Source organism: Pseudonaja textilis, chromosome 6 (genome assembly GCF_049901715.1).
Source record: "Pseudonaja textilis isolate UNSWEBS1 chromosome 6, rPseTex1.2, whole genome shotgun sequence".
NCBI lineage: Eukaryota > Metazoa > Chordata > Lepidosauria > Squamata > Elapidae > Pseudonaja > Pseudonaja textilis.
In genome coordinates, this window is record NC_141995.1 from 54,975,297 (window position 1) to 55,000,016 (window position 24,720).

A 24,720-nucleotide genomic window follows, 5' to 3' on the forward strand; every position below is an offset into this window, starting at 1 on the left:
TTCTGAATCCCACCACTGCATCATGGCTATATGCCAAAGGCGCACAGAACAAATTAATAGTGTCCCTTTGATTACTTTATAGCTAAAGCTTACCTTCTAGTGCTCTCATCTGCAGAGTTTATGCCAAAGATGTCCAGGTCCATTTTTGTTTTTTCGGGATGTCGACTCAGAAAGTTATCCCTATTTTTGTGGAGGTAGTTCACCAAGTCTCCATAAAAACAATATTCTGTTATGATGTATATTGGACCTAATGAAGAGGAACAAAGTAGAACAATATTTTACCCCTCGAGGAAGTCATGTCTGGAAACTAATTGAAGATCACTGCGCACCCAGAAACAATGATGCTTTCTCAGTGTACAAACTTCAAGAAGCCCTTTGAATTCTTCTCCCGTCACAAAAGCAAATCAAACAAAAGTGATCTCCCAGAAATAAAATCTGCCTTTTGAGACATACTCAGTGGTCATCAGACAACTTTCTACACTGAATTATACACATAAACCTCACATCCTTAAAGGCTGTCAGAAACCTGAAGGTCAAGAACTATGGATGATGACTAGTCATGTTCACAACAAACCTTCTGTACTCGAAAGTCCCTTGTAGCTTCTTTCTATGGCTAAAGAAGCTGTGTTTGGTTTGGTAGGTCTTAAATTATGCAATCCTGATTGACAATAATTATAGAATAATTATGATTTAATGCTACCTCCTGAACTTGGTGCCTTCTAGCTGTGTTTGCCAGTGGAGGGAGTCAAAAAAAATTACCAGCAGTTCTGTGGGTGTGGCTTGGTGGGTGTGGCAGGGAAAGGATACTGTAAAATCTCCATTCCTTCCCCCACTCCTGGGGGAAGGATACTGCAAAATCCCCTTCCTCTCCCACCCCACTTACCTGCTTTCCAGCTCCATTCTCCTGTGCAGAGCAACAAAAGAAGACCCAGCCAATCAGCTGAGACTCAGGAGGCAAGAGACTAGATGGGGTTGGCGGAGCCAGTCAGTGGTGGTATTTGCTGGTTCTCCAAACTACTCAAAATTTCCGCTACTGGTCTTCCAGAACCGGTCAGAACCTGCTGAATACCACCTCTGGTGCTTGCCATGCTGAGTGGTATTTCATGGAGCTGTAATTTGAGCACATCTGGAGTTGTAGCACCAACACCTCTTAAAGAACATTGTGTTGGGGAGACTTGTATAACAAATTGCAACAAGTATCAAATAGAATGGCCAGCATTGGATCTGTTAACTAACGGCCTACTCTTCTAAATACTAGCTCAATGAGAGCCATGGGGCCTGATGCTTCGAGGCATTTCTTTTTTCAACAGAAAGGCACAAAGGTGACTGCTAGTGAAATTTACCTGATTTTGTACAAGCTCCTAAGAGGTTGACGATGTTCAAGTGTGGGCCAAGATGAGTCATTATCTTTAGTTCAGACATGAGTGCCTGCTTTTCGCTGGATCTTGCAGTTGCTGGTGGGAAAATGTGGCGCACAGAGAATTAGAGTGTTTTTTCTAGAAATACAGAAGTAAGCAATCATGGTCACTGTTTCTTTTTCTATTCTTTTTCTTTGTACATGTTTTCTTTGAAGTTTTTCCTTCAACAACCAACATTTTTTGTGGACAGTGTAATGACTGGGTTAACATATTTTTCACAAGGTGCTCACAGTAACAATACAATTTCATCAAAAAAAAATATCTTCCAACTTCTGACCTTAAATGTGCTCATTATAATTATAATGTATTCTTTCATATATCAATATATATTTTACTATTTTCCCCAATTTATACTTATTTTTTTTTATTTTTCCTATTTGTTGGGGTTTTTCTATATTTACCTCATTATCTTTAAACAATACTATTTCTCTTTATGTTTTTTTTAATCACTTCTTCCAAAAATATACATAAACATCAATAACATACAGTATACTTATTAACCTCTATTAAGTCACTAATATTTTAATATTATAAGTATCCCTCAGTATTCCACCACATTTTCAATATCTCAATTTTCTAGGTCACTGTTTCTTTATGAGTTGGAATCTTCTGGGGAAAAATAATTTTCAAAAGAAGATCTGCTAAGGAAAGCAACTCCTTTCATTTTATTTGCTGATCCCTTAACTTGTTTAATAAATATAGCAGCAATATCTTCATACGGTGGACTTTTGTCTGAATTCTTCCCAATATAGATTGCTTTCTGAATCAGACTGTGGGCACTTCAAAATTATTATTTTTACACCAAGTTGGTATCAGATCCAGACTGGATTGTCTCATCCTATCATTTGTTTGGAGGAAATGAATTGTGAATCTTGTGAAATTTACTGTGAAATTTACTGTGAATCCCAACTAAATCAGTATTTTTCTTTGAATTGCTACAATTCAGTGGTACTGGTAGGTAGTATTTTGGGGTGGTCTGTTTCCCACTGGCAGGAATGTACAAGACAGCTAATACACCCCGCTATTCCACAGGCTCAGTATCCTGTTTCTATCTTCCTCTTTAAAAAAAAAAAATTCTCTTCAGAACAGAGGAATGGTGGCATAGCAATCATTTGGGTGGTTTCTTGCAAATCGTCAAACAAATGTACATGCACAGATACAGACACACAGACACACATTAGTGGTGGGTTTCCAATTTTTTTTCCTACTAGTTCTAAGAGTGTGCTTTGCACACACGTGCGTGCAGGGTTCAAAGACCGCCCTCTGTATTAATGCTGGTGAGCTGTGCTGGTTTTTAGCTCAGCTGAGGATGACAAGATCAGCTGAGCTTAAAAAAACAAGAAAGTATAGGAGAGGTAACAGCGGGAGGCAGGTGGGTGGAGCCAACCAAAGGCGGTATTTGCCCAGTTCTCCGAACTACTAAAAATGTCCGCTACTGGTATGCCAGAACCGGTCTGAACCAGCTGAATATCACCTTTGGACAGGAGTGGGATTCAAAAATCCTAGCAAACCGGTTCACTGCCTGGTTGCTGGGTGGGCAGGGCCATGGTGGGTGCGGCCCACTGGAACGTCCTGTTTCGGGTTTCCGGTGGGCCTCCAGAGCCAGGAGACGCCATTTTTGCCCTCCTAAGAGTTCAGAAGCCTCCCCTGGGCCACTGGGAGGACGAAAACAGCCTCCCCTGGTCTCTGGAGGCCCTCTGGAAGCCAGAAGCAGGCCCGTATCCGGACTCCCAGGAGGCCTGTTTTTCCCCCTCCCAGAACCTCCTCACAGACCCTGCAGTTACTTCCATTGAAAATGGGCTGCTTGGACACTCCTGGGAGGGGTGGGGCAGGGCCAGCCAGTCGGCTGAAATGCCAGTTCGGCAAACCAGTTGTAAATTTTAACATCCGGTTCATCCAAACCAGTTCAAACCGGTAGAATCCCACCCCTGCTTCTAACACACATACTAGAAAGCACAGAGAAAGGCGCAAACATTTTTATTTTTTCTTCTCTTGGGAGTTGCAAAGCATTTTTTTTTCCCCTCTGTATTTTGAGATGGGTAGAACTGAAGGCGATTCATATGTCAGATTCAAATTACTTTTGGAAGAAGCAGATATCAGCATGCTGCTGGTATATAAGTATCCTGTGCTAATAATATTCACTGCTTATGCTTTATTTTAGTTGATATAGTATTAATAAATTATAGGTTGGAGTTCTTGAGGACCCATCTAGTTTGGATTAATGGTCACCAAACGTGATAGCAAAATAGTGCAGTAGTCCTCAATTTATAGCCATTCATTTAGTGGCCTTTTACAACGACTGCATGATTCACTTAAGAACTGCAGTAATTTACAGATTACAGACTGACAGAGTTGAAAGGGACCTTATAGGTCATCTAGTCCAACCCCCCGCCCAAGCAAGAGACCCTCGTCATATCTGACAGATGGCAGTCCAGTCTCTTCTTGAAAGTCTCAAGTGATGGCACTCCCACAACTTCTGAAGGCAACTTTTGTTCCTTTGGTTGATTGTTTTCACTGTTCTCAGAAAGTTTATCCTTATTTCCAGGTTAAATCTCTCCTTGTTCAGTTTCCATCCATTATTCCTTGTCTGGCTTTCGGGTGCTTTAGAAAATAGCTTGACCTCCTCTTCCTCTCTGTGGCAGCCCTTCAAATATTGGAAGATGCTATCCTGTCTCCCCTGGTCCTTCTCTTCACTAGACTGGCCATGCCCGGTTCCTGTTACCATTCTTCATATGTTTTAGTCTCTAGTCTCCTACATTACTTAACAAATGTGGTCAAAAAAGGTCATAAAATTGGGTGTAACTCAGTAAACAACTGCCTTGCTTAGTAACGGAAAGACTAGTTCCCAATTGTCATTTTAAGTCAGGGCTTTCGCACATAAAACTAGATTTTCTCTATTCTACCACTATGAGCAAAAGCTGGTGATTTTATTCAATCAGTCACTTTAAATATTAATTTTGTAGGAAATACCTTGAATTCATCCATTTTTTTCAAGCTCAAATGCTAAGATGACGACATTAACAAGACTCATCATATTTTAATAATCCCATAATCCCTTTGCGGGGTGGAGTCTGGGCAACTGAATGGAGCTAGCAGAGTATTTAACTGGCTGGATGCCCTTCCTGTCACCAATGCAGAGTTTTGTTCAGCAGATAATGCAGTACATTCGCTGTAAATGGAAAACATGCTTACGTTTCAACATTTTCACAGCTACTTTCATCACTGGCTGCGATCGGCTTAATCCGTAGGCTGTTCCTTCGACTACTTTCCCAAAAGCTCCCGAACCAAGGATTCGACCTAGAGAATAATACAATTACTGAGAATAAACTTTGGATTCACTCGTTCAAAGTTACAACGGCACTGAAAAAAAGCGACTTGTGCCTGATTTTCACGGTTACAACCTTTGCAGCCTCCCCATGGTCACGTGAACATAATACAGATGCTTGGCAACTGGTTCACACTTATGACCGTTTGCTGCGTCCCAGGGACCAGGAGGTTATCTTTTGCGACCTTTTGACCAGCAAGGTCAACGAGGAAGCCAGCTCCGCTTAACAAGCTGCTTACTAACTGCAGTGATTCACTTCACATTCGTGGCAAGAAAAGTCATAAAATGGGCCAAAACTCACTTAACAAGTGTTTCACTTAGCAACGTAATAGTTGGGCTCAATTGAGCAGGTTCAGAGGTATTTCTCAAGAAGGGTATTCCATTCCTCCACTCACAACAGAATTCCCGATGCCTCCGGGGCTCAAAATTTTGGGCCTGGACAATCTGTAACTGTGCCGCCCGCGATCCGATCTAAGCATAGTTCACACAGTTGCCTGCTACAATGTCTTACCTGTCAACAACTTTTTCAGCTTCAATCACAATAACACACGGGCAAACAATAGATACAAACTCAAGGTAAACCGCTCCAAACTCGATAGCAGGAAATACGGCTTCAGCAAGAGTGGTCAACACCTGGAATGCCCTACCCGACTCCATTGTTACAGCCTCAACCCCTCACAGCTTCAACCTAAAACTGTCAACTGTGGACCTGACCCCATTCTTAGGATGTCCTTAATGGGGGCGTCCATAAGCACACCAGCACGCCTACTATCCCTGTCTTATTGTCCCCGTTTATCTGTATTTATTTCCTTTGTTCTTGTTCATGTTCATACTTATACTTGTTATCTTGTACATGTTTGACAAACAAACAAACAAACAAATAAATAAAATAAATTGTGGTCATAACTCAAGGACTACCAGTATTGGCTACTCCTGCCACCTTGGTGTCAAAACCATTTCGGGTATATAATTAATGGGTATAATACCTCTTGAGGTTTCCTATGAAAAATCCGAGACTCTTTTCATAAGCCTTTGCGTGATCCTTACCTAGCACAAGTCCATCTCTAGGGAATTCCCATCTCGAATCGTAGGGCAATTGCATAGGGTCCACGTAGATGTACTCATGGCCATCAGGGCTGATAGACTCAATAACTCTCCATCTGATCTCATATCTGGGTTTCTGTGCAAGAAAGAAGACATGGAAGATCAGCTTCATCCCAACGCAGTAAATCGTCCAACATCAAAAACGCCATCAAAAAAGCACAACAAAGAATGTTCTTTCTGTGCCATCTCAGGAAGCTCAAACTGCCCAAAGAGCTGCTGATGTTGTTCTACAAAGGAATGATTGAGTCTGTCATCTGCACCTCTATAACCGTCTGGTTTGGCTCTGCAACCCAACAAGACGGACACAAACTTCAGAGAGTAATTAGGACTGCAGAAAAAACAATTACTACCAACCTGCCTTCAATCGAGGACCTGTATACTGCACAAGTCAAAAAGAGGGCTGTGAAAATATCTACAGACCCCTCACATCCTGGACACAAACTGTTTCAACTTCTACCCTCAAAACAACACTATAGAGTACTGCACACCAGAACAACTAGAAAAGGACAGTTTTTTCTAGTCATCACTCTGCTAAACAAATAATTCCCTCAACACTGTCAAACTATTTAGTAAGGCTGTATTACTATTCTTCTTCTAACCCTTCCTAGTATCTATCTGCTCCCACTTATAATTACAACTGTGTTGCTTGTATCTTTACAATTTATATTGTTTTATTTGTTTCCCAGTATGATTTGATTGCTTGTTTAGTAACCTATGACTATCACTAACTGTTGTATCTTGTGATTCTTGATGAATGTATTTTTTATGTACGCTGAGAGCTTATGCATCGAAGACAAATTCCTTGTGTGTCCAATCACACATGGCCAATAAAGAATTCTATTCTATTCTATTCTATTCTATTCTATTCTATTCTATTCTATTCTATTCTATTCTATTCTATTCTATTCTACCTCTACCTCTACCTCTACCTCTACCTCTACCTCTACCTCTACCTCTACTCTACTCTACTCTACTCTACTCTACTCTACTCCACTCCACTCCACTCCACTCCACTCCACTCCACTCCACTCCATCTTCTTCTATTCTATCGTGCAAAAAAAAAATCTGGCTCTTTACCCACATCTTTGATGAGAGAGAGAGAGAGAGAGGGAGCCTCCTCATATCACTAAGTTTGCCATCTTTTATCTTAATCTTTTACCTATGGTTGATTTAATTGTAAATTTGTTGATTGTTGTGAGCCATCCAGGGTCATTGGGAATTGGGTGGGTATATCATTTTTGTAAATTATTGCTAATACTAAGTCCTCCTCCAGGGCTGTGTCAGAGGTGCTAACGAAGATGGATAGACTGCTGGACAGACAGTTTTTAGAGACATCTGGAGAAATTGTCAGCTCATTTATGCTCTGGTCTTATGCAAAAGAGTCCAGCCCCATAGCAGCTGGGGACTCTACATGTCTTTAATCTCTACATTATGGAATTGAGACTATTTGTGCCAGCAAATAAATCTCCCTTTGGAGATCTGTTTTGAATGCAAAGGGGAAAAAATGCATCGTATCAAATGCCCACCGTGGCCACGCCCACCATCGGACATGCACCTCCCACCCACCCCCAGCCCTCCAAGGTCAAACACAACCCTGATGCTGCCCTCAATGAAATCAAGTTTGACACCCCTGGTTTGGAGGGTGGATTTCTCCTTACCTGTTTCCATATGATTACCAAGACAATCAGGGCAATTATTACAATCACAAGGAGGACGAGGACAGCAGCAGCCACAGTGAGTTCCGATCTTAACGCTGTAAGGAGAAGCACATAGGATTCTTTCATTCCCTTTTTAAAGCAAAATAATTTTTCGGTCCAACTTTCGGGTGCAGTGCCACTGGTGTTCACATAGTGTGAGGACCCAGGGCATGGCATGAAGGCAACACAGTCAGATAAGCAATAAGAGTCCCTTTATTATCTCCAACTTTGCCCCCAATGTCCAGGTTACCTTCTGGCTGGAGAAAAACTCTCCTAGGAACAGCCTTTGGCTGCAGAGAATCAAGTCCAAAACATGGTCAACACAAACTGTAACTTAAAGTCCAAACAAGCCAAAATGAGGTAATTACCGTATTTCCCCATGTATAAGCACCCCCTTTGTATAAGCCACCCCCGCAATTTTTGGACTGTGAAGTTTTGAAAAAAATATTTTATTAGAGAAACAAGTTATGAAGAAAGAAAATTTACAAAGAAACAAAATTCAACGTCTAGATCTACAACTTCGGTCATGACGCCGAAAGCGGTGCGGGCGATGCTAGCAATCTACGCATCGGAACGAGAGTAGGAACGAAGCATTCAGGCCGATGCCTAGCGTATGCATTTCTATCACGTACTCGCACTCGTAATCGTATCGTCACTTACAATTTTTACAAAAAAGTATAGCATACTGCTGGAAAACCAGTTTATTCCTACTTTATTATTTTATGCATTTTTCACGTATAAAAAGTGTACCTGCTTTGTATATGCCACCCCCTACTTTTTGGGCTTGAAAATTTTGGAAAAAAGGGGTGGCTTATACACGGGGAAATACGGTAGTTTGGCAGGGCAGGAGCAAGAATTTCAGACTTGAAGGTATGGCAAAACTCACACAGTTGGGAAGATGCCAGAAACACAGATAAGCCATGACAACACAGGATAAAGTCACGTTTGCTCCCAACAGCCTGCCACGTGCAGTCTGCCTTTCTTATCAACTGTCTTCCTAGCTGTGGCTAATGAAGGGAATCAGGGCCCTTTCCTCCCTCCTAAGCCATGCAACCCATGTTGTTCTCTTCTCCGTTCTTCCCTGTGTGCCCTAGGATGAAGAGGGGGTGGGCCTGGTTCTTCCTCTGAACTCCCTTTCCCTTGTTCTACCTCTTCCCTGCTCTGCCCAGCCAGACTTTGCCCTTCCCCAGCCTCCTCCACAGCCAACGGAACCACACTCTCATTCCCTCTCAGCTGTATGGCTTCCTCCTTGGATTCAGACTCTGACGGGGGCATGACACATAGGAGTTAGGCAAACCTAATGAAGTAAACCTACCAAAGCTTGTGTAATCATCCTACAATAGAGATTGTATGCCAGCAAAAAAAAAACTTTCCAAATTAAGCCCCTTAAAAATTCACTATATAGCTTCCTTCCCTTCCTCTGTCATCATTGCTTAAAAACAAAAACTAAGGAAATGTGTGGGAACAATCCAGATGCAATAACAGTGAAAACAAACCCCCTTTTGTCTAAGAGGTTTTATAAATTGTTCCTGTTCCTTTGACAGATACATTGCAAATAAAAAAAGTCTGCCACGTCTATGCAGGTCGTCCTCAACTTACAACAGTTCTTTTAGTGACCTTTCAAAGTTACAACAGCACTGAAAAAAGTTTTTTTCACACTTATGATCATTACAAGTATCCCCACGGTCATGCGATTTACATTCGGATGCTTGATAACAGATTCATGTTTAAGACTGGTTACAGTTTTCCAGGGTCATTTAATCCGCTTTTGCGACCTTCTGACAAGCCAAGTCAATGGGGGAAGCCAGATTGGCTTAACAACCATGTTACTGATTCAACAACTGCAGTGATTCATTTAACAAAGGATTCAAAGAAAGGTCATAAACTAGGGCAACACCCACTTAACCAATTTCTCACTTAGCAACATAAATTCCGGGCTCAATTGCTTAGTGTGTTCTATTATAAAAGCTAGCCTACATTTACCTGTTTCAATGTATATGTCAACTCATAAAATATTTCTCTGGTCTTTTAGAGTTGCCAACAGAAAGGGAGAGGGGAGTCGTGCAGCGGCTTGGAAATCAAAACTGTATTCCATAAATAGTTTTCAAAGATAGCAACTAGGTGACTGAAGTTTCTGCCAGGCAAAATTCTAACTGGAGAGCTATGATTGATGACTCTGGGCTATGGATGTGTCCCATTGGAGAATATGAATTACGATACACACAGAGGGTGGAGGGAAAACCAGGGTCAAGGGTGATAATGAGTTACATGCCTCAGAGTCGGCAGTGCCAGCATGTTAACTCCCAATAAATCCTTTTTAAGTTTGGGAAGTTTGGCTGGAGACTCATGACTTAAATGGGGGTAACTGCTGGAATCCTGACAGCATATTTATTTTCAATTATACGTGCTACACCAGGGGTGTCAAAATCATACCCCATGGGCCGGATGCATCACGCGCTGGCCCCACCCCTGCCCGGTTTGGTGAAGGGGGGGTTATATCCCGGTACATCACATGACACCGCCATAACAGTGTGAGTTGACACCCCTGTGCTACACCAAGTGGATCTTTTCTTGTTTTAGTTATATCTTCTGGAAATCTGAAGTTGTCAGGTTTGGGGGGTTGAGTAAGTACGTTGATCAAAGTTAACTTACTGGGAGCCACAAGCTTTAGTTCCCTTGTAACGGTACGAAGGTCATTCTTTGCCATACATCGAACGGCCATGATTTCTTCCACCTTTTGAAATGTCACCTGGCTAGCTACCATGTTCCTTTCATTGAGACTGGTCTCCACCGTGACATCAGAAATATTGTTGGTCAGGAGGGTCCATGAGGTGTCATTGTTGCATCTAGAAAGAAGCATCTTTTTGATTGATCCCGCCAAAGAATCTTCTTTTACTAGTGAAACTAGCATATATATATATATTTTAACAACAAACAAACAACCACAAACATAAACACAAAACATAAAATCTTCTTTCCACTGTACAATGTGTTGGTTGGTGCAAATCTTCTTGTGTACAATATCAACAATCCTTTCCTTCTGAATACATTATTAAAATTCCTATTACATAATTATGCATATTATATTATATTATTATTAACTACTTATTGGATTTTACTTGTAAACTATATCATCCTTTTCGAGCAAATTTCAATTTGTTTGTTTTTAAATATCTCAATTCATAATATCATTAATTTCATTATGATCCATTGTAACATATTACATTGTCTTATCTTTACTCTATCATATTTACGTTGTTTTACACCTTATTTCCCTGCTTTCTTTTCTAACCATTGATAAAATAAATCCCAAATTTTATAATATTCTTTGTCTTCTTGCTCTCTAATTGCTAATGTCAATTTACTCATTTCTGCACGTTCCATTATTTTCATAATCACCTCCTCTTCTGTTAGTATTTTCCCACTTTATCTTTACGTCCATCCGGACACATTGCCCAAGCAGCATCAACGTTTTTGTTGAACAACAGCCACTGATTTACACTACAAGCAATTTCAGGAGTTTTAGGAATCTCAGTTGTTATCCCTGATTCCAAAGTATTTATCCGATAGATTTATAGCCTGCTTTTCACACAAAATTTAAACTTAGGAAATATTGTTGGGTGCAGTTTATAAGGTTGACTTAATCTTGGACTTTAAATTATTTTATAATTCCGACACACAAGGGGTACCAGTTTCTATAAGGAGTAGAATAGAATAATAGAGTTGGAAGGGACCTTGGAGGTCTTCTAGTCGAACCCCTTGCTTAGGCAGGAAATCCTATAGCATTTCAGACAACCTCTCAAATATTGGAACACTGCTAACACGTCTCCCCTAGTCCTTCTTTTCATCAAACTAGACTAGGATGAAAATAATAGCTGTGGAGTAGACACCATGTCAGAAACATGATTAACCATTGCTGTTTCTCCAACTCTGATTAGGAAATCTTGTGGCTTGGATTGTTTAAAGATACATTAAATGCATTCACACATTTAACGATACACCAATTGCACCCAGGAGTTAAACATTCAAGAGGTGTTTTAACGAATAAAATGATATTCCCACTCCCAGATCTGAACTCTTTACACCAGTGATGTCAAAAAAGTATTTTCAAATGGTTTCAACTCCCATAACCCTTTAGCCATTTGCCATTCTTACTATTGTAGTTCGCCGGTAGCCGGTGGAGGTGGCAATGGAATCGGACAGTGGGGAAGAATGGGGACCAGTCCAGGAGTCTGGAGTGGACTCGGACATGGGTCCTGCATCTGATGCAGAGGTGGGGCCAGGACCATCTGGGAGTTGTGTACTGACTCCAGGGCCTCCGGAGTCTGGCAGCAGCGAGGCAGAGGAACCAGGGGAGCCTGTTCCTAGTGCGCATGTGTGCAGAGCTGCTAGAAGGCAAGAGCAGCTGAGACAAAAAGGGGGACTCAGAAGTAAAGCTGGGAGGTGATTGCCCCTCCCATAAGGTATAAAGGACAGGCAAAGGTGAAGAAAACTCTGCAGGAAGCAAGGTTGTTCGTTCTGTTCGGATTAATCCTTGAAGTCCGGGTGTGGACTTTGTACTTCAGTTGGTTTTTTTATAGTTCATTTGGCACTTTCGTTGTTGGCAGCAACTCAAAGGAGAAAAAGGTGGGTGCTTATCTCGAGGGATTGTTTGGGACTCATTACAGGCTGGGAATGAACATCATTCCCAGCGATGAAATAAAACAAGAGTTATTTTAGCTAAGCATGTGCTTGATTATGGTCTCAGGAAGCCTTGGTCAGAACATTTACTGCCCATTGTCATATTGTACTACTACTTTAGTATTAGCTAATAAATGATTACTAATTTTAGAGTTATGGGAGTTGAAATGCAATACAAAACATGAAGGTACCCAGTTGAAGAACATATGTATTATGAAAAGGATAGAGAAAACATTATTATACCAGCCAGCTAAAGCCACTCGAGGCGGCAAAAAATGAAAGGCCTTACTTCTTAATGTCCTTGCAAACCAGCCATTCCACATCGGGCAAGGGTGTGCCTTCTGCCAAACATTTGACTGTCTGCCCAGAAGAGCCATGGTGATTATCTACCAGGTCCCGAATTAAAGCTGGAACTGAAAGGGATAAATTGGGAAGAAGATGTAAGAGGTCTGTGCGTTGGACGTGGTTTCTTCAGAGCCAGTCTATTCCTGAATTCACATCTGCCTAGCAGGCCTTGTTGTTTGAGGAAATGCATCTTCAGAAATGGAGATGGGTTTTTTGCTTGTATTCCTTGAGACAAGACAAGTCTCCTGCATTACATGAATTGTCTATGCCAGGGATCGCCAACCTTTTAGAACTCAGGGACCACCAAACTCATAATTTTAAATCTTGCAGACCAGAGAGACCCTGGGAAAATCCCAAAGAAAGTCTGCAGGAAAATTCCCCACCCCGTTTACCTACCAATCGATCATTCTTTTTTGGGGATTGCAGGATACCGTCTCCAGCTCCATTCTCAGGGAGAGAGAGAGAGAGACTTTTGGCTTCATGCAAGGAAAGCAGCAGAAGCAGCTCAAGTCTTTCTTTCTCTCCCCCAAACTGCACCAGAATGGCACAGCCTCTTGGAGCAGGATGCCTTGCCAGGGTCCCAAAGATTCATTTCTGGCAGAGTTTGGGGGAGAGAAAGAAAGACTTTTGCTGCTTTCCTTGCTTGCAGCCAAAAGCAGAAGAAGAAAGAAGCGGAAAGAAGCAGCCCGGTGGCCAGGTGAGGCATGTGGAGCAAGTGGGGCAAGTTCTCCCCTCCACCCTTTCTACCCTCCCCTCACTACCTCATGTTGTTCACAATGCAACTCATATTTGGTATTTGCAGTGTGAGCAAGAAGGAGACAGCAAGGAGCCTGGGCGTGGCTTAGCTCAGCTGTTCTGTACTAAAGCTGCCTTGGTGCTATGAAACTGAAACTCCTCTCCTCTGCTTGTGTTTTGCATTTGGAAGAGATTTCTTTTCAGGTGGGGAAGGGGAGTAGAACTCCGTAGAATCAGAGCATGTTAATAATAATATAGGAAATACTAACGCTCTGATGGTCATTTCCAAAAATCCTTTCTTAGTGAGCCCCTAGAAGCCAAGAGGAACATACCTGCCAAATTGTGCATTGATATTGTAAATCCCATGATTAAAAACTACACACTCCTCTCTGTGTCAGAGAGAAGAGATCCCCAAAACAGCATTTACCATCTGCAAGTCATATAAAAACATTTAAAATCTAGGATCCAATTAATTGAAGGCCTTTTATTGCAAGTAAATAAAAAGTATCTGATAGCATGGAATGGAAACAGGTCCCTATGAACTCCTTCCAAATTTCTTCCTTAAACATGGTCATCAGGGTAAGTTCTCCACTAAATGCTTATTTTGTTCCGTAATTCCGTATCCCCTTAATGTGCCCCCTTCCTCTCTCCAAATTAAAACCACATGGATGTGACCACATCTGCCTTTCAGCCAAGCACACCAGATGTTTAAGTACAGTATGTCGACTGAAATAATCTCCAGACTATCATCCACCGGTATCAACAACCAAGCACAATTTTCCTACATAATTTGCTAAGTTAACTGACTGAATTTCAGAAGTATTTCATGATGTGATGAGTCCATTGAAGCAGAGGTGGGTATTCAGTAGGTTCTGACCAGTTCTGGAGAACGGGTAGTGGAAATTTGGAGTAGTTCGAAGAACCGGCAAATACCGCCTCTGGCTGGCCCCGCCCCCATCTATTCCCCGCCTCCAAAGTCCCAGCTGATTGGCTCAGTCTTCTTTGGTTACCCTGCACAGGAGAACGGAGCTGGAAAGCAGGTTAGTGGGGTGCAGAGCGAATGGGGATTTTGCAGTAACTTTCCCCTGCCTCGCCCACCAAGCCACACCATGCCCACCAAGACATGCCCACAGAACCAGGAGTAAAAAGAAATTGAAAAAAAAATTGAATCCCACCACTGATTGCAACCCTGAACTACAAATATTCTCCTTTACTGATATTGATATTGGTTTGTCCCATTTTACAGGCTTACCTTGTATGAGCAGAGAGAAAGTGTATCTTTGGATTTCATCCTCGTTCTGTGCTATGAGTGTATAATATCCGCTGTCTTCTTCCTTGGCGCGAATTAATTTTAATACACTCTGATATCTGTGAGAGGAGTAAAAAAACAACTACTGTGATTTAAAAAAATAGCACAGCTCAGCAGGAAGCGAAGTCATTATTTTAATGGAAACCAAAATATATGGACTGTATCAGGAAAGACTCGTTAGACCAAAATGTCACCGTTCTGAAGTATCTCTTCTCTCTGATCCTAAATCAAATGTATAGCATTTATATCTCGTTTTCCACTGACAGAGTTAAGATCGCTGGCCTTACTTCTTGTTCTGACCTAGGCTTCACAAAAATCACAAAACAGACTCTTTATCCTGACAAAAACCCCTTTTTATTAGGCTAATGTGAATTCCTCTCATTCACATCCAGCAAAGTCCTGGCAAACAGTCTTTGAAGGGTGAATTGCAAGCACAGACCTTATCAGGCTTGGAGAGTTGCCAGGCCGATAGCTTCCAAGTGCAACGCTGTACAAGGAAATACTTGGCAAGGAGTCTCTGTGAGTCATGAACAAATCTTCACACTAAGTAAATGAACTAATTGCCTCCTGCAAACACCACTCCCCTTTCGCTCATATTTATTCCCTATGGGAGGGGCCATTCACCATCCACCTATGCCTTTATTCACCCCTTGTTCCTTAACTGTTCCCTTCTCCTGGCAGCTCTGCACATGCACACATTGGGAACAGGCTCCAGCTGTTCTTCTGCCCCACTGATCTCCATCTCCGAAGGCAGCTGATAATTATCAGAGGGTCCTAGCCCCATCTCTGCCTCCGACACAGAGCCCTCGTCAGAGCCTTCCCCAGACTCCAGGACTGGCCCCTGTTCCTCCCCAGCTTCCTCACTGTCCAAATGTGCCACCAGCTCTGCTGGCCACTGGTGGGACACAACACTTCTCTTCAGCCAAAGAAAATTGGGGGTGTAGTCTGACTCTTGAGAAGATAGGCAGCAGACGGATTACACAGAACAATAAACATTGCAAGTTTGCAGTTATGAACTCATGTGATTTGGGACTGGAATAATTGCTGTTGCGGTGAAAGGGGGGGAAACGGGAAGGGTGGGAATAGAAAGTTCAGACTCACAACAGACAGGTTGTGAGTATAGAGTCAATATCTTCAATGATTTGGAATGAAAAGGGTTAACATTTTAGGGAGGAAAACACAGGAAGCTGTGTGTGTTTTGTAATGTCTACCTGGCACTGACCAACAAAGAAACAAGGAATAAACCAGAATTACTCTGTTCAACCAATACTTAGAACCGGGGTCCCCAAACTTGGCAACTTTAAGTCGTGTGGACTTCAACTCCCAGAATTCCATACCTGTCTGAGGAATTCTGGGAGTTGAAGTCCACACATCTTAAAGTTGCCAAGTTTGGGAACCTCTGACTTAGAATCATAGGGTTGGAAGGAACCTTGGAGGTCTTTTAATCCAACCCCCTGACTATGGAAGGAGACCTTATATCATTCTAGACAAAGGGTTATCCAATCTTTTCTTGAGAATGTCCAACATATATTTTGACAAAGACAAAATCATTGGTCAAAAACAGAGTGGATGTATAGACTGAGAACTAGGGAAAAATTTCAGAGAAGTATAGCATGGAATGAAGATTATTCAGCGTGGAGAATAAATGATTTCTGAGGAGAAACCTTGTTTCACCAATGGAGAATTCAGTGGTGAAGAAACCCATCCATCCATGACAGACTTGTTCCTTTACCTCGTCTCTTGGATTTGCTTGGAACTGGTCACAATCTCCGTGAGATTCTCCATCAGAGTGACATTGTCCTTCAGCCAAAACAGTTTTGGCTCTGGGTATGCATCGGCAAAAATTACAAAGTTTTTGACTTCGTGTAGATTGACGGCTTCTGTGGGCTTGAAATGGGGCTCCAAATGAATGAACCCTTTATCTGCAGGAAGACAATAGTTCCATGACTACCTCGGTTGCCATTCTCATGACCAAGAGAGGGAAAAAGAGAAAGAGACTCTACCATGAACATAGATGGCTATCCTTTCCATTTTCTTAAAATCTTTGGTCACGTGTCGGACAGCACACTCATAATCTCCACTGTCCTTCACTGATGCATCTGGAATGGTTAAATTATAAATCAGCTTCTGGGTTGGAACTTTGATGTCATCAAGGGTAATTATTCCTTTATTCTTCTGCATAAGGGAGAGAAGGAATAGAACAGATAGTCAAGACAGAAATCGTTTTAAGGTAAGATACCTACAGAAAATATTATGCTATTTCATCAGCCTCCGTGTCAAGGGTCTTCAAACTTGGCAAGTTTAAGACTTTTTTTTTTATTTTGTCAAGTGATTATAAGATAACAGATATAAGTATAAACATAGTTATGAATACATGAAATGGATACATATAAGAAAAATAAAAAGAAACAATAGGACAGGGACGGTAGGCACGTTGGTGCGCTTATGCACACCCCCTACAGACATCTTAGGAAAGGGGTGAGGTCAATAGTAGACAGTTTAAGGTTAAAGTTTTTGGGGTTTGGGGAAGAAACTACAGAGTCAGGTAGAGTATTCCAGATGTTGACCACTTTGTTGCTGAAGTTGTATTTCCTGCAATCAAGTTTGGTGTGGTTTACCTTGAGTTTGAATCTATTGTGTGCTCTTGTATTGTTATGGTTGAAGCTGAAGTATTATTCATTGACAGGTAGGACTTTACAATGTATAATTTTATTTACTATACTTAGATCAGATTGAAGGTGTCGTAGTTCTAGGTTTTCTAGGTCTAGAATTTCAAGTCTGGTGGCATAAGGTAATAACTTGTAGACTTCAACTCCCAGAATTCCCGAGCTAACATGACTGGAGGAGGAATTCTGGGAGTTGAAGTCCACAAGTCTTAAAGTCCACTGTCAAGTTTGAAGATCCCTGCTCCATGTCCACAAAGATTTTCAGAGGAAGTCCTATTCTGGATTCCATATTTGTCAATGCTGTCTAATGTTATGCAGGTTGAGGAGTCCAAACCTCCTGGAGGAGAACACATTAGAGAAGGCTGCTTTGGATTACGACTTAAAGACATTTGGAAACGATCATGTTTTTTCATCAGCACAAGTGTAACATGTGAGCAACTATACAAAAACCATTTTTGCTGTATTATATTTTCCAGGTTGGTGGAAGTGTTACTGTTCTTCCTCTCCCGCTTCCTGTCAAACTCATGTGTTACTCATCTCCGCATAACATTTTGCAAAGCTCTGCAATGCTTGCTAACCATTAAGTCTTGACAGTTGACTAAGCGAATGCATTTAACAATTGGCCTTTCTTCCAAATGTTTTTAATCCAGTCATTTTCTTTTTTTAAAAAATAATAATAATCAGGAATTAAAGCCCCACCCACGGTATCCTCCGGTCATTGAGCCAACAACAAAGAGGGATATTTACCACTTTCCCTGGATAATTCCACTCTAGGTTCACCACTTCGTTATCCAAGACCACACAAGTAACAGTAATGGTTTCTCCTGTTTTATATACAGTCTTCGGGGACTCTATGTCAACATGAAGGTATGATGGAGCTGGAAGACGATTAAACATTTTAAGAAAGGATATGTATAGAACGTCGTTCTCTCGAATACCTTATTTTCCTCCGTATATTAAGGAGAACATCAGTATTAAAGAAGTGTGAGAAGAAATTTATTAAACTAAATCATAGTATTTTCAAAAACTGTCATTTATGGGGCCAACTCAGGGCATTTGGAGGTTTTTTTGAGCTAAAAGAACAAATAGAGTTCTGCATCCCATTTGCCATATAAAATAAATAACATATTTGATTTATTGTAAGGGTGGAACATGGTCCTCTTTGGGACTCAAAAGCAGGAATCTAGTTGTAGACTTGGAAAAGGGCACGTTATTGTCTCAATTATTCTCCTGCCAGCACCTGGTCATCCTCCATCTGCCTGAACCTAGGGAATAGAGCTAGTCCTATTGGCTGATTGGTGTGTCGATGGCTGGTGATTGGCTGTCATTTCCTTGTAAAAAGGGCTTGGCAGCACAAGGAAATGACAGCCAATTGCCAGCCATCGATACACCAACCAGCCAATAGGAAGGCACCACATCAAGAAGAGATCGGACTGCCATTTGTCAGAAATGGTGTAGCTTCTTCCGCTTGGGTAGGGGGTAGGACTAGATGACCTACAAGGTCCCTTCCAACTCTGATTATCTGTTAAACATGATTCACAGAAAGCCCAAAGCACATATTCCAGTAGAGAAATTCCCTGAAAATGGGAATTTCCAGCATGAGACCCAAAGCTCGGAAGAGTAAATTGCTGGCGCTTAGGGACCAACCTAAATTCAATTTTGCATGTGTTCAGAATAAATTATTAACCCCCACGTTAAATTCTCCAATAAAGCATAATTTTTCTTTGTACCACCTCTCAGAATAATCACCCAGTTCTTAATGTTTGCCAGACGCATTTAGAAATTTGGAAAAAATGGAAACTGGAGATTAGGAAGAAAAGGGAAGAAAAACCTGTAACGGCAAATGGGAAGCAGTGACAGGGGGGTAAAACACACACACGCTGTTATGGTTCACCAGCAGCAGGTGAGGATGGCTGAGGTCTCAGAGAGTGAGGACTCGGATGAGGGGCCTGCGTGTGAAACAGGGATGGGGCCAGGGCTATCAGAGAATGGAGCTTGTGCTGTCTTCAGAGCTTGTGGAGGTTGGCAGCAGTGATGCAGGGGACCCCAAGGAGCCTGTGCCCAGTGGGCATGCGTGCAGGTCTGCTCGAAGGAAAGGGCAGCTGCAACAGCATGGGCGACTCAGGAGTAAGGCTGCAAAGTGATGGCCCTTCCCTTAAGGGATAAAAGCCAGCCCTCAGAGATGGGATTCTTTGCAGGAAGCAAAGAAGTTCTTGCACTTCAAGTCCTCGTGGGAGTTCGGTCTAACCTGGTTTGACATTTGGCTTTTATATTTCCTTGCACTTAATCTTGTGTTCTTGGCAGCCTTGCACAACCTTGACAGGGCTTGCTCTTATCTGGGACAATTAGTTTTAATAGCGTTTCACTGTGAATGAACGGAATTCACAGAGAAGCATTTAAAAGGTTTTGCTTTTCTCTCTATTTTGCATTTGTCTGCTTTGAGTAAGTCTTGGGTCAGAACATACACACACACACACACACACACACACACACACACACACACACACATATAAAGGAAGGTTAGGAAATTCTGGAGTCTTAGGAGAGGCTGGTGGTGGCTTATTGGTCTAATCACATAGCTAATCCTACCATTAAGGCCAGAGCTGAAGTATTTATGCCTCACAGGCCACATGAAAGAAAACAATTTGTCTTCAATTGGTAGACAGGACTGGAACCAACTAGGCAAGTTCAAAGGACTTCCAAACTTCTGATAAGTACATTTTATTAAAGTAAAGTTAGAAATCCGTAAGTAGATTATTCTGATGACAAGCAGTATTTCTTTCTATAAAGTAAACATTCAAAATCTGTTTGTACCTTTTCTCCCTTTCTGGCTCTATATACGAGTTTGCTTGGTTTCTCTTCTGCACAGGAGGTTCCATTTCCATCTGTCTTTTAGGGGAGTGTAAACACTTACTTCCCTGTAGCCATGTGAGAATTAAACCTGTACAGATAGTCCTCCACTTGCAATAGTTCATTTAGTGACCGTTCAAAGTTACAATGGCACTGAAAAGAGGTGACTTCGGACTGTTTTTCACACTTACGACCTTTTTCACAGCAACCCCATGATCCTGTGATCAAAAATCCAGATCTGACTCACATGACCATTGCTGTGTCCTAAGGTCGTGTGAATCACTTCTGACAAGCAAAATATAATGGGGAAATCCAGATTCGCTTAACAAGCGTGTTACTAACTTAGCGACTGCAGTGACTCGCTCAACAGTTGTAAAAGGGGGCAAAATTCACTTAACAAGTGTCTTCACTTAGCGACAGAAATTTTGGGCTCAATTGTGGTCGTAAGTCGAGGACCACTTGTACTTATAAGATGACCGTGTCTTTAAGTAGAAGCGGTTGGGCCCTTTTGACGAAGCATCTAAGGAGACTCAACCTGTCATGTCGCCCACTCAAGTCTGAATCAGAGGAGGAAGATAAACAGCTGACAGGGAGCAGGAGTCTGGCTCCATTGGCTGTGGAAGAAACTGGGGAAGGGCAAAGTCACGCTGGGCAGAGCAGGGAAGAGGTAGAACAAGGGAGAGGGAATTCAGAGGGAGACCAAGGCTCACCCCCTCTTCATCCTAGGGCACAAGGGAGGAATGGAGAAGGGAGCAACATGGATTGCATGGCTTACGATAGAGGAAAGGGCCCTGATTCCCTTCACAAAGCACACTTGGGGATGGTGTTTAAAGGAGACGCAGGTGGGTGAGGCAGTTGTCGGGAACAAACGTTGAGTTTATCTTGTGTTTGACTGCAGTTATCTGAGTGCCTGGCATCCTCCCAACTGGTTTGATTTACTGCCTTGTTCCTTCATTTCTGGAGCTCCATATTTTGCTCTGCCAGATTTAATTACCTTATTTTGCCTCGTTGAATTTATAGTTTAAAGTTTTCAGTTTACAACTTTTGGACTGGAATATCTGCAGCCAAAGGCTGTTGCAGGTTCGTGGGAGAGTTTTTCTCCAGACCGGAAAATAACCAAATCATTGGGGGCAAAGTTGGAGCTAATAAAGGAACTCATTCTTATTCTCTGACTGTGTTGCCTTTGTGCCACACCCCAGGTCATCACACAAACTTGCCATGTATCTACATTTCGATTGAAAAGTACAAAGAGATGTACCTTTGTAAACGTAGATGAAAAATTCGCCAGACTCGAATTCGACTGCTTTGACTGTTGTCTTGCATATGTAGGACCCCAAAGAGAAGTTCCCAATGAAGCCCAGCCTGTTGTCATAAGAGGCATACAGAATTTTTCCTTCTCTGTTCATCAGGGTGACCTGAGTGTTAGGATCAGTTGTGCGACAGGGGATAATTGAAGAATTGTCTTCCTCGCTGGCAACAATGAACAAATCTTCTTGGGAGGTCGGGACAAAGGGAACCGCTGAATCTGTTGAGAATGAGATACTCTGATGCATCAATAGGAATAACTACATATATTAATAGGTTCAATCTCAAGCCTGCATTCCATGAGTTGTACTGTGATCCGCCTCTTGCCCAGCCAAGCTAATGCCACCCTAAACAAGCTAGTGTGACAATATTTCTGCAGAAGGGGAATTCACACAGAGAACACCCAGGGTTGAGTCTCTCCAACAAAAATCAGAAGGTGGGGACCCTTAGTAGACACATGGATTATTCTAAAGGCCCAATCTACCTGAGATGGACAGGCTTCAGATACCTGGATCACATTATCATATGTGGTGGACGTGTGTGGAAGCTAAGAGATACTAAACTAAAATTCATACATGGTTTGAAAAAAAAAAATGACAAAACAGCATATAGATTTGAAACCAGAGATATTTTTTATTGGGTATCTTGCCTGAAGGATACAGTGGAGAATTGATATATTTGATTATAAATGTGTTAACAGCAGCTAGAATTGCATTTGCTAGAAATTGGAAAAGTGAAAAAATTCCAGTAGAGGAAGAGGTGATTAAGAAAATGATGGAATGTGCAGAAATGAGTAAATTGATATTAGCAATCAGAGAGCAAGAAGATAAAGAATATTACAAAATTTGGGGTTTATTTTATCAATGGTTAGATAATAGATAAGTAAATTATGTTATAAAAAGGAATACTATAATATGCAAGATAATATGATGTAATATTATATAATTGAACATAATGAAATGAATTCTCAGATTTGTTAAAACTCAGATTTGCTTGATAAGAACTATGTGAATTTATAGCTGAGTCTAATAATGATATCATAATACTACAATGTAATATAATATAATATGTATAGTTGACTTATGTAATGTGAATATATGTTTGGAAGGGGAAGACTGTTGATATTATGACATTGCATGAAAGAAATGTACCAACCAACACGCTGTATTTTGGAAGATGGTTTTATGTTGATGTTTTATGTTTGTGTTTGTTCGTGTTTGTCTTTAAAAAATAAAAAAACTTTTACAAAAGAAAAAAGAAATCTAGGCTGTGAGCCATATTGAATTTTAAAAATTAGCATCCAGGACTTTGAACTATACTCAGAAACATAGTCTAACTAAAGCAGCTCTCATAACAGCAGAGTAATATAGTGAGTGTGCTGGCCATTGAATTCTGACTGTCAGACGTTTCTGGCTGATCCTCATCAGAAGTCCCATGTGGGATGAATTGTAGTAATCTAGCCAAGAGATGACAAAAGAATGATTCTGTCCTTAGCTCATTCTATTCCAACTACAGCTCAATGCCAGTGAAAACTTCTATCTGGTCTTCTACTTACTCCTTTAGTAGCAAACCCTCTGAAGACCCCAGATTGTGAAGCTGATCCTTCTAGGGTAGCACAACTCAACTGGTAATAATTAAAGTTGAAAACTTGGAATAGTCATGGAATCTGAATTAAAAGCAATTTTGTCTTGCTTGGTTGAGTGGCTTGTTTTCCCCCTATTCAATCCTTGACTGTCTCCAGATAACTTCTACCACATTTCTCAGATGGCCTGGAATGGATATAAAGCTGGATATCATCACTATATTGATGATACCTCATCCTAAAGTGACAGTTAACTTTTCCCAGTATCTCCAGATGGAAATTGAACAGAAGAAATCTTGCAAATGCTTAACGCTCGTATTTCAACCCAACCTCTGTTTGACATCTATATGAAGTCACTGGAGAAGGCCATCCATCACCATGGGATGCAGGATCACCAGTATAGTGACCATAGTTGTGGGCTGACCAAGTGATAGTGTTGAGCTTGGGTTCTAGTGTCTGGAAGCTGTGTAGGTCTGTAGCTGTGTAGGGAAGAAGAACATTCAACTCAACTTTTAGCAAGACAGTTTTGGACCATCTTAATTCTGGGACTAGAAATTTTCCATCTTTGGCTAAGATAGGGACACTCGTACACTCAGAGTACAGTCTGACAGATAGTATAGGTCACACAGTTTTCTTTGTGGTGTTCTAAACTTTGAAAAAGCAGAATAGAGTATCGACTTTGAATAAGTATTGAACTTTGGTGTTGGGGAGAAAAATTTTTTGAGAAGGCTATGGAAGGCAAGGAAAAATAAAATGGATCACAACCCAGAATTCTTATCAACACTACCATTGACCAGGTTGAAATTATCCTACTTCAGACACGTTCTACGAAGAGATAGCCCTCCAAGGAAGGTTCTAATGTTAGGAAAGAGAGAAAGAATACAAGAAGAGGAAGACAGCAACAAAGTAGACAGCAACAAAGGACATAATTACAGCAAGGATCGTTGTACCACTGATGGACTTGAAGGATCAAGTTGGGAACATAATCTATGCCAGTGGTGGCTAACCTTTTCGGTCTCCTGTGACAAAAACTGCCAGCACCCAGAATGCAATGCATGACCCCCCCCCCCTTCCCACGCCCCCTGTGCATGCGTACACAATTCCCCCCTCCCGCCACCCTCTTACCTGCACTGCTACTCACAGCTGATTTTTCAGCTGGTTTTGAGGCCTTTTTCAGCCTCCCAGAGGCTTGGAAAAAGCCTCTGCAAGGCTTTTCAGGCCAAATTATAGGTCCGTTTCGTCATTACCAGTATTACAGGAAGTGATGAAATGGGCCTATAATTCATCCTGAAAAGCCTTGTAGGAGTTTTTTCCAAGCGCCTGGGAGGCCGAAAAAGACCTCAAACCAACCCCCCCCCAAATCAGCTGTGAGGCGCACGCATGCGTTTGCCTGCGGCTCACCTGCCAGCATAAATGGCTCTGCGTGCCACTTGTGGCATGCGTGCCATAGGTTGGCCATCATAGATCTATGTGGTTGTTAACAAATGACATCAGTTTGATGGCACACACAAGCAACTGTTTCAATATTCTTTCTAAAGTCTGCTGCCATTCTCAAGTCAACCCAAAGGAGCATTTGCCTGCCTCAATCCAATCTTCCATTTCCAAGGATAACCAAACAAGAACTCAGAGATATTTTGTCAGCCATCCCAAATAGACCAGTCAGGAAACATGGCCAAATAAGCTCAAAATTCTCCTTTGACAGGT

The 24,720-nt window shown here is 41.7% G+C and overlaps 1 protein-coding gene across 2 annotated transcripts in view; it reads right to left on the minus strand.

Moving 5' to 3' along the window:
• The window catches only part of PDGFRA (platelet derived growth factor receptor alpha), a 74,142-nt gene that overhangs the window by 26,482 nt on the left and 22,940 nt on the right, over positions 1-24,720 (minus strand). For both annotated transcript variants that reach the window (XM_026699879.2, XM_026699876.2), the window contains exons 4-15: positions 21,388-21,654; positions 18,027-18,157; positions 16,617-16,788; positions 16,346-16,535; positions 14,557-14,672; positions 12,514-12,637; positions 10,197-10,390; positions 7,506-7,600; positions 5,791-5,923; positions 4,611-4,715; positions 1,344-1,454; positions 94-247 (exon numbers count right to left, since the gene is read on the minus strand). In XM_026699879.2, coding sequence (XP_026555664.1) covers positions 94-247; positions 1,344-1,454; positions 4,611-4,715; positions 5,791-5,923; positions 7,506-7,600; positions 10,197-10,390; positions 12,514-12,637; positions 14,557-14,672; positions 16,346-16,535; positions 16,617-16,788; positions 18,027-18,157; positions 21,388-21,654 — 1,792 coding nt within the window. The remainder of the gene's footprint in view (positions 1-93; positions 248-1,343; positions 1,455-4,610; positions 4,716-5,790; positions 5,924-7,505; positions 7,601-10,196; positions 10,391-12,513; positions 12,638-14,556; positions 14,673-16,345; positions 16,536-16,616; positions 16,789-18,026; positions 18,158-21,387; positions 21,655-24,720) is intronic.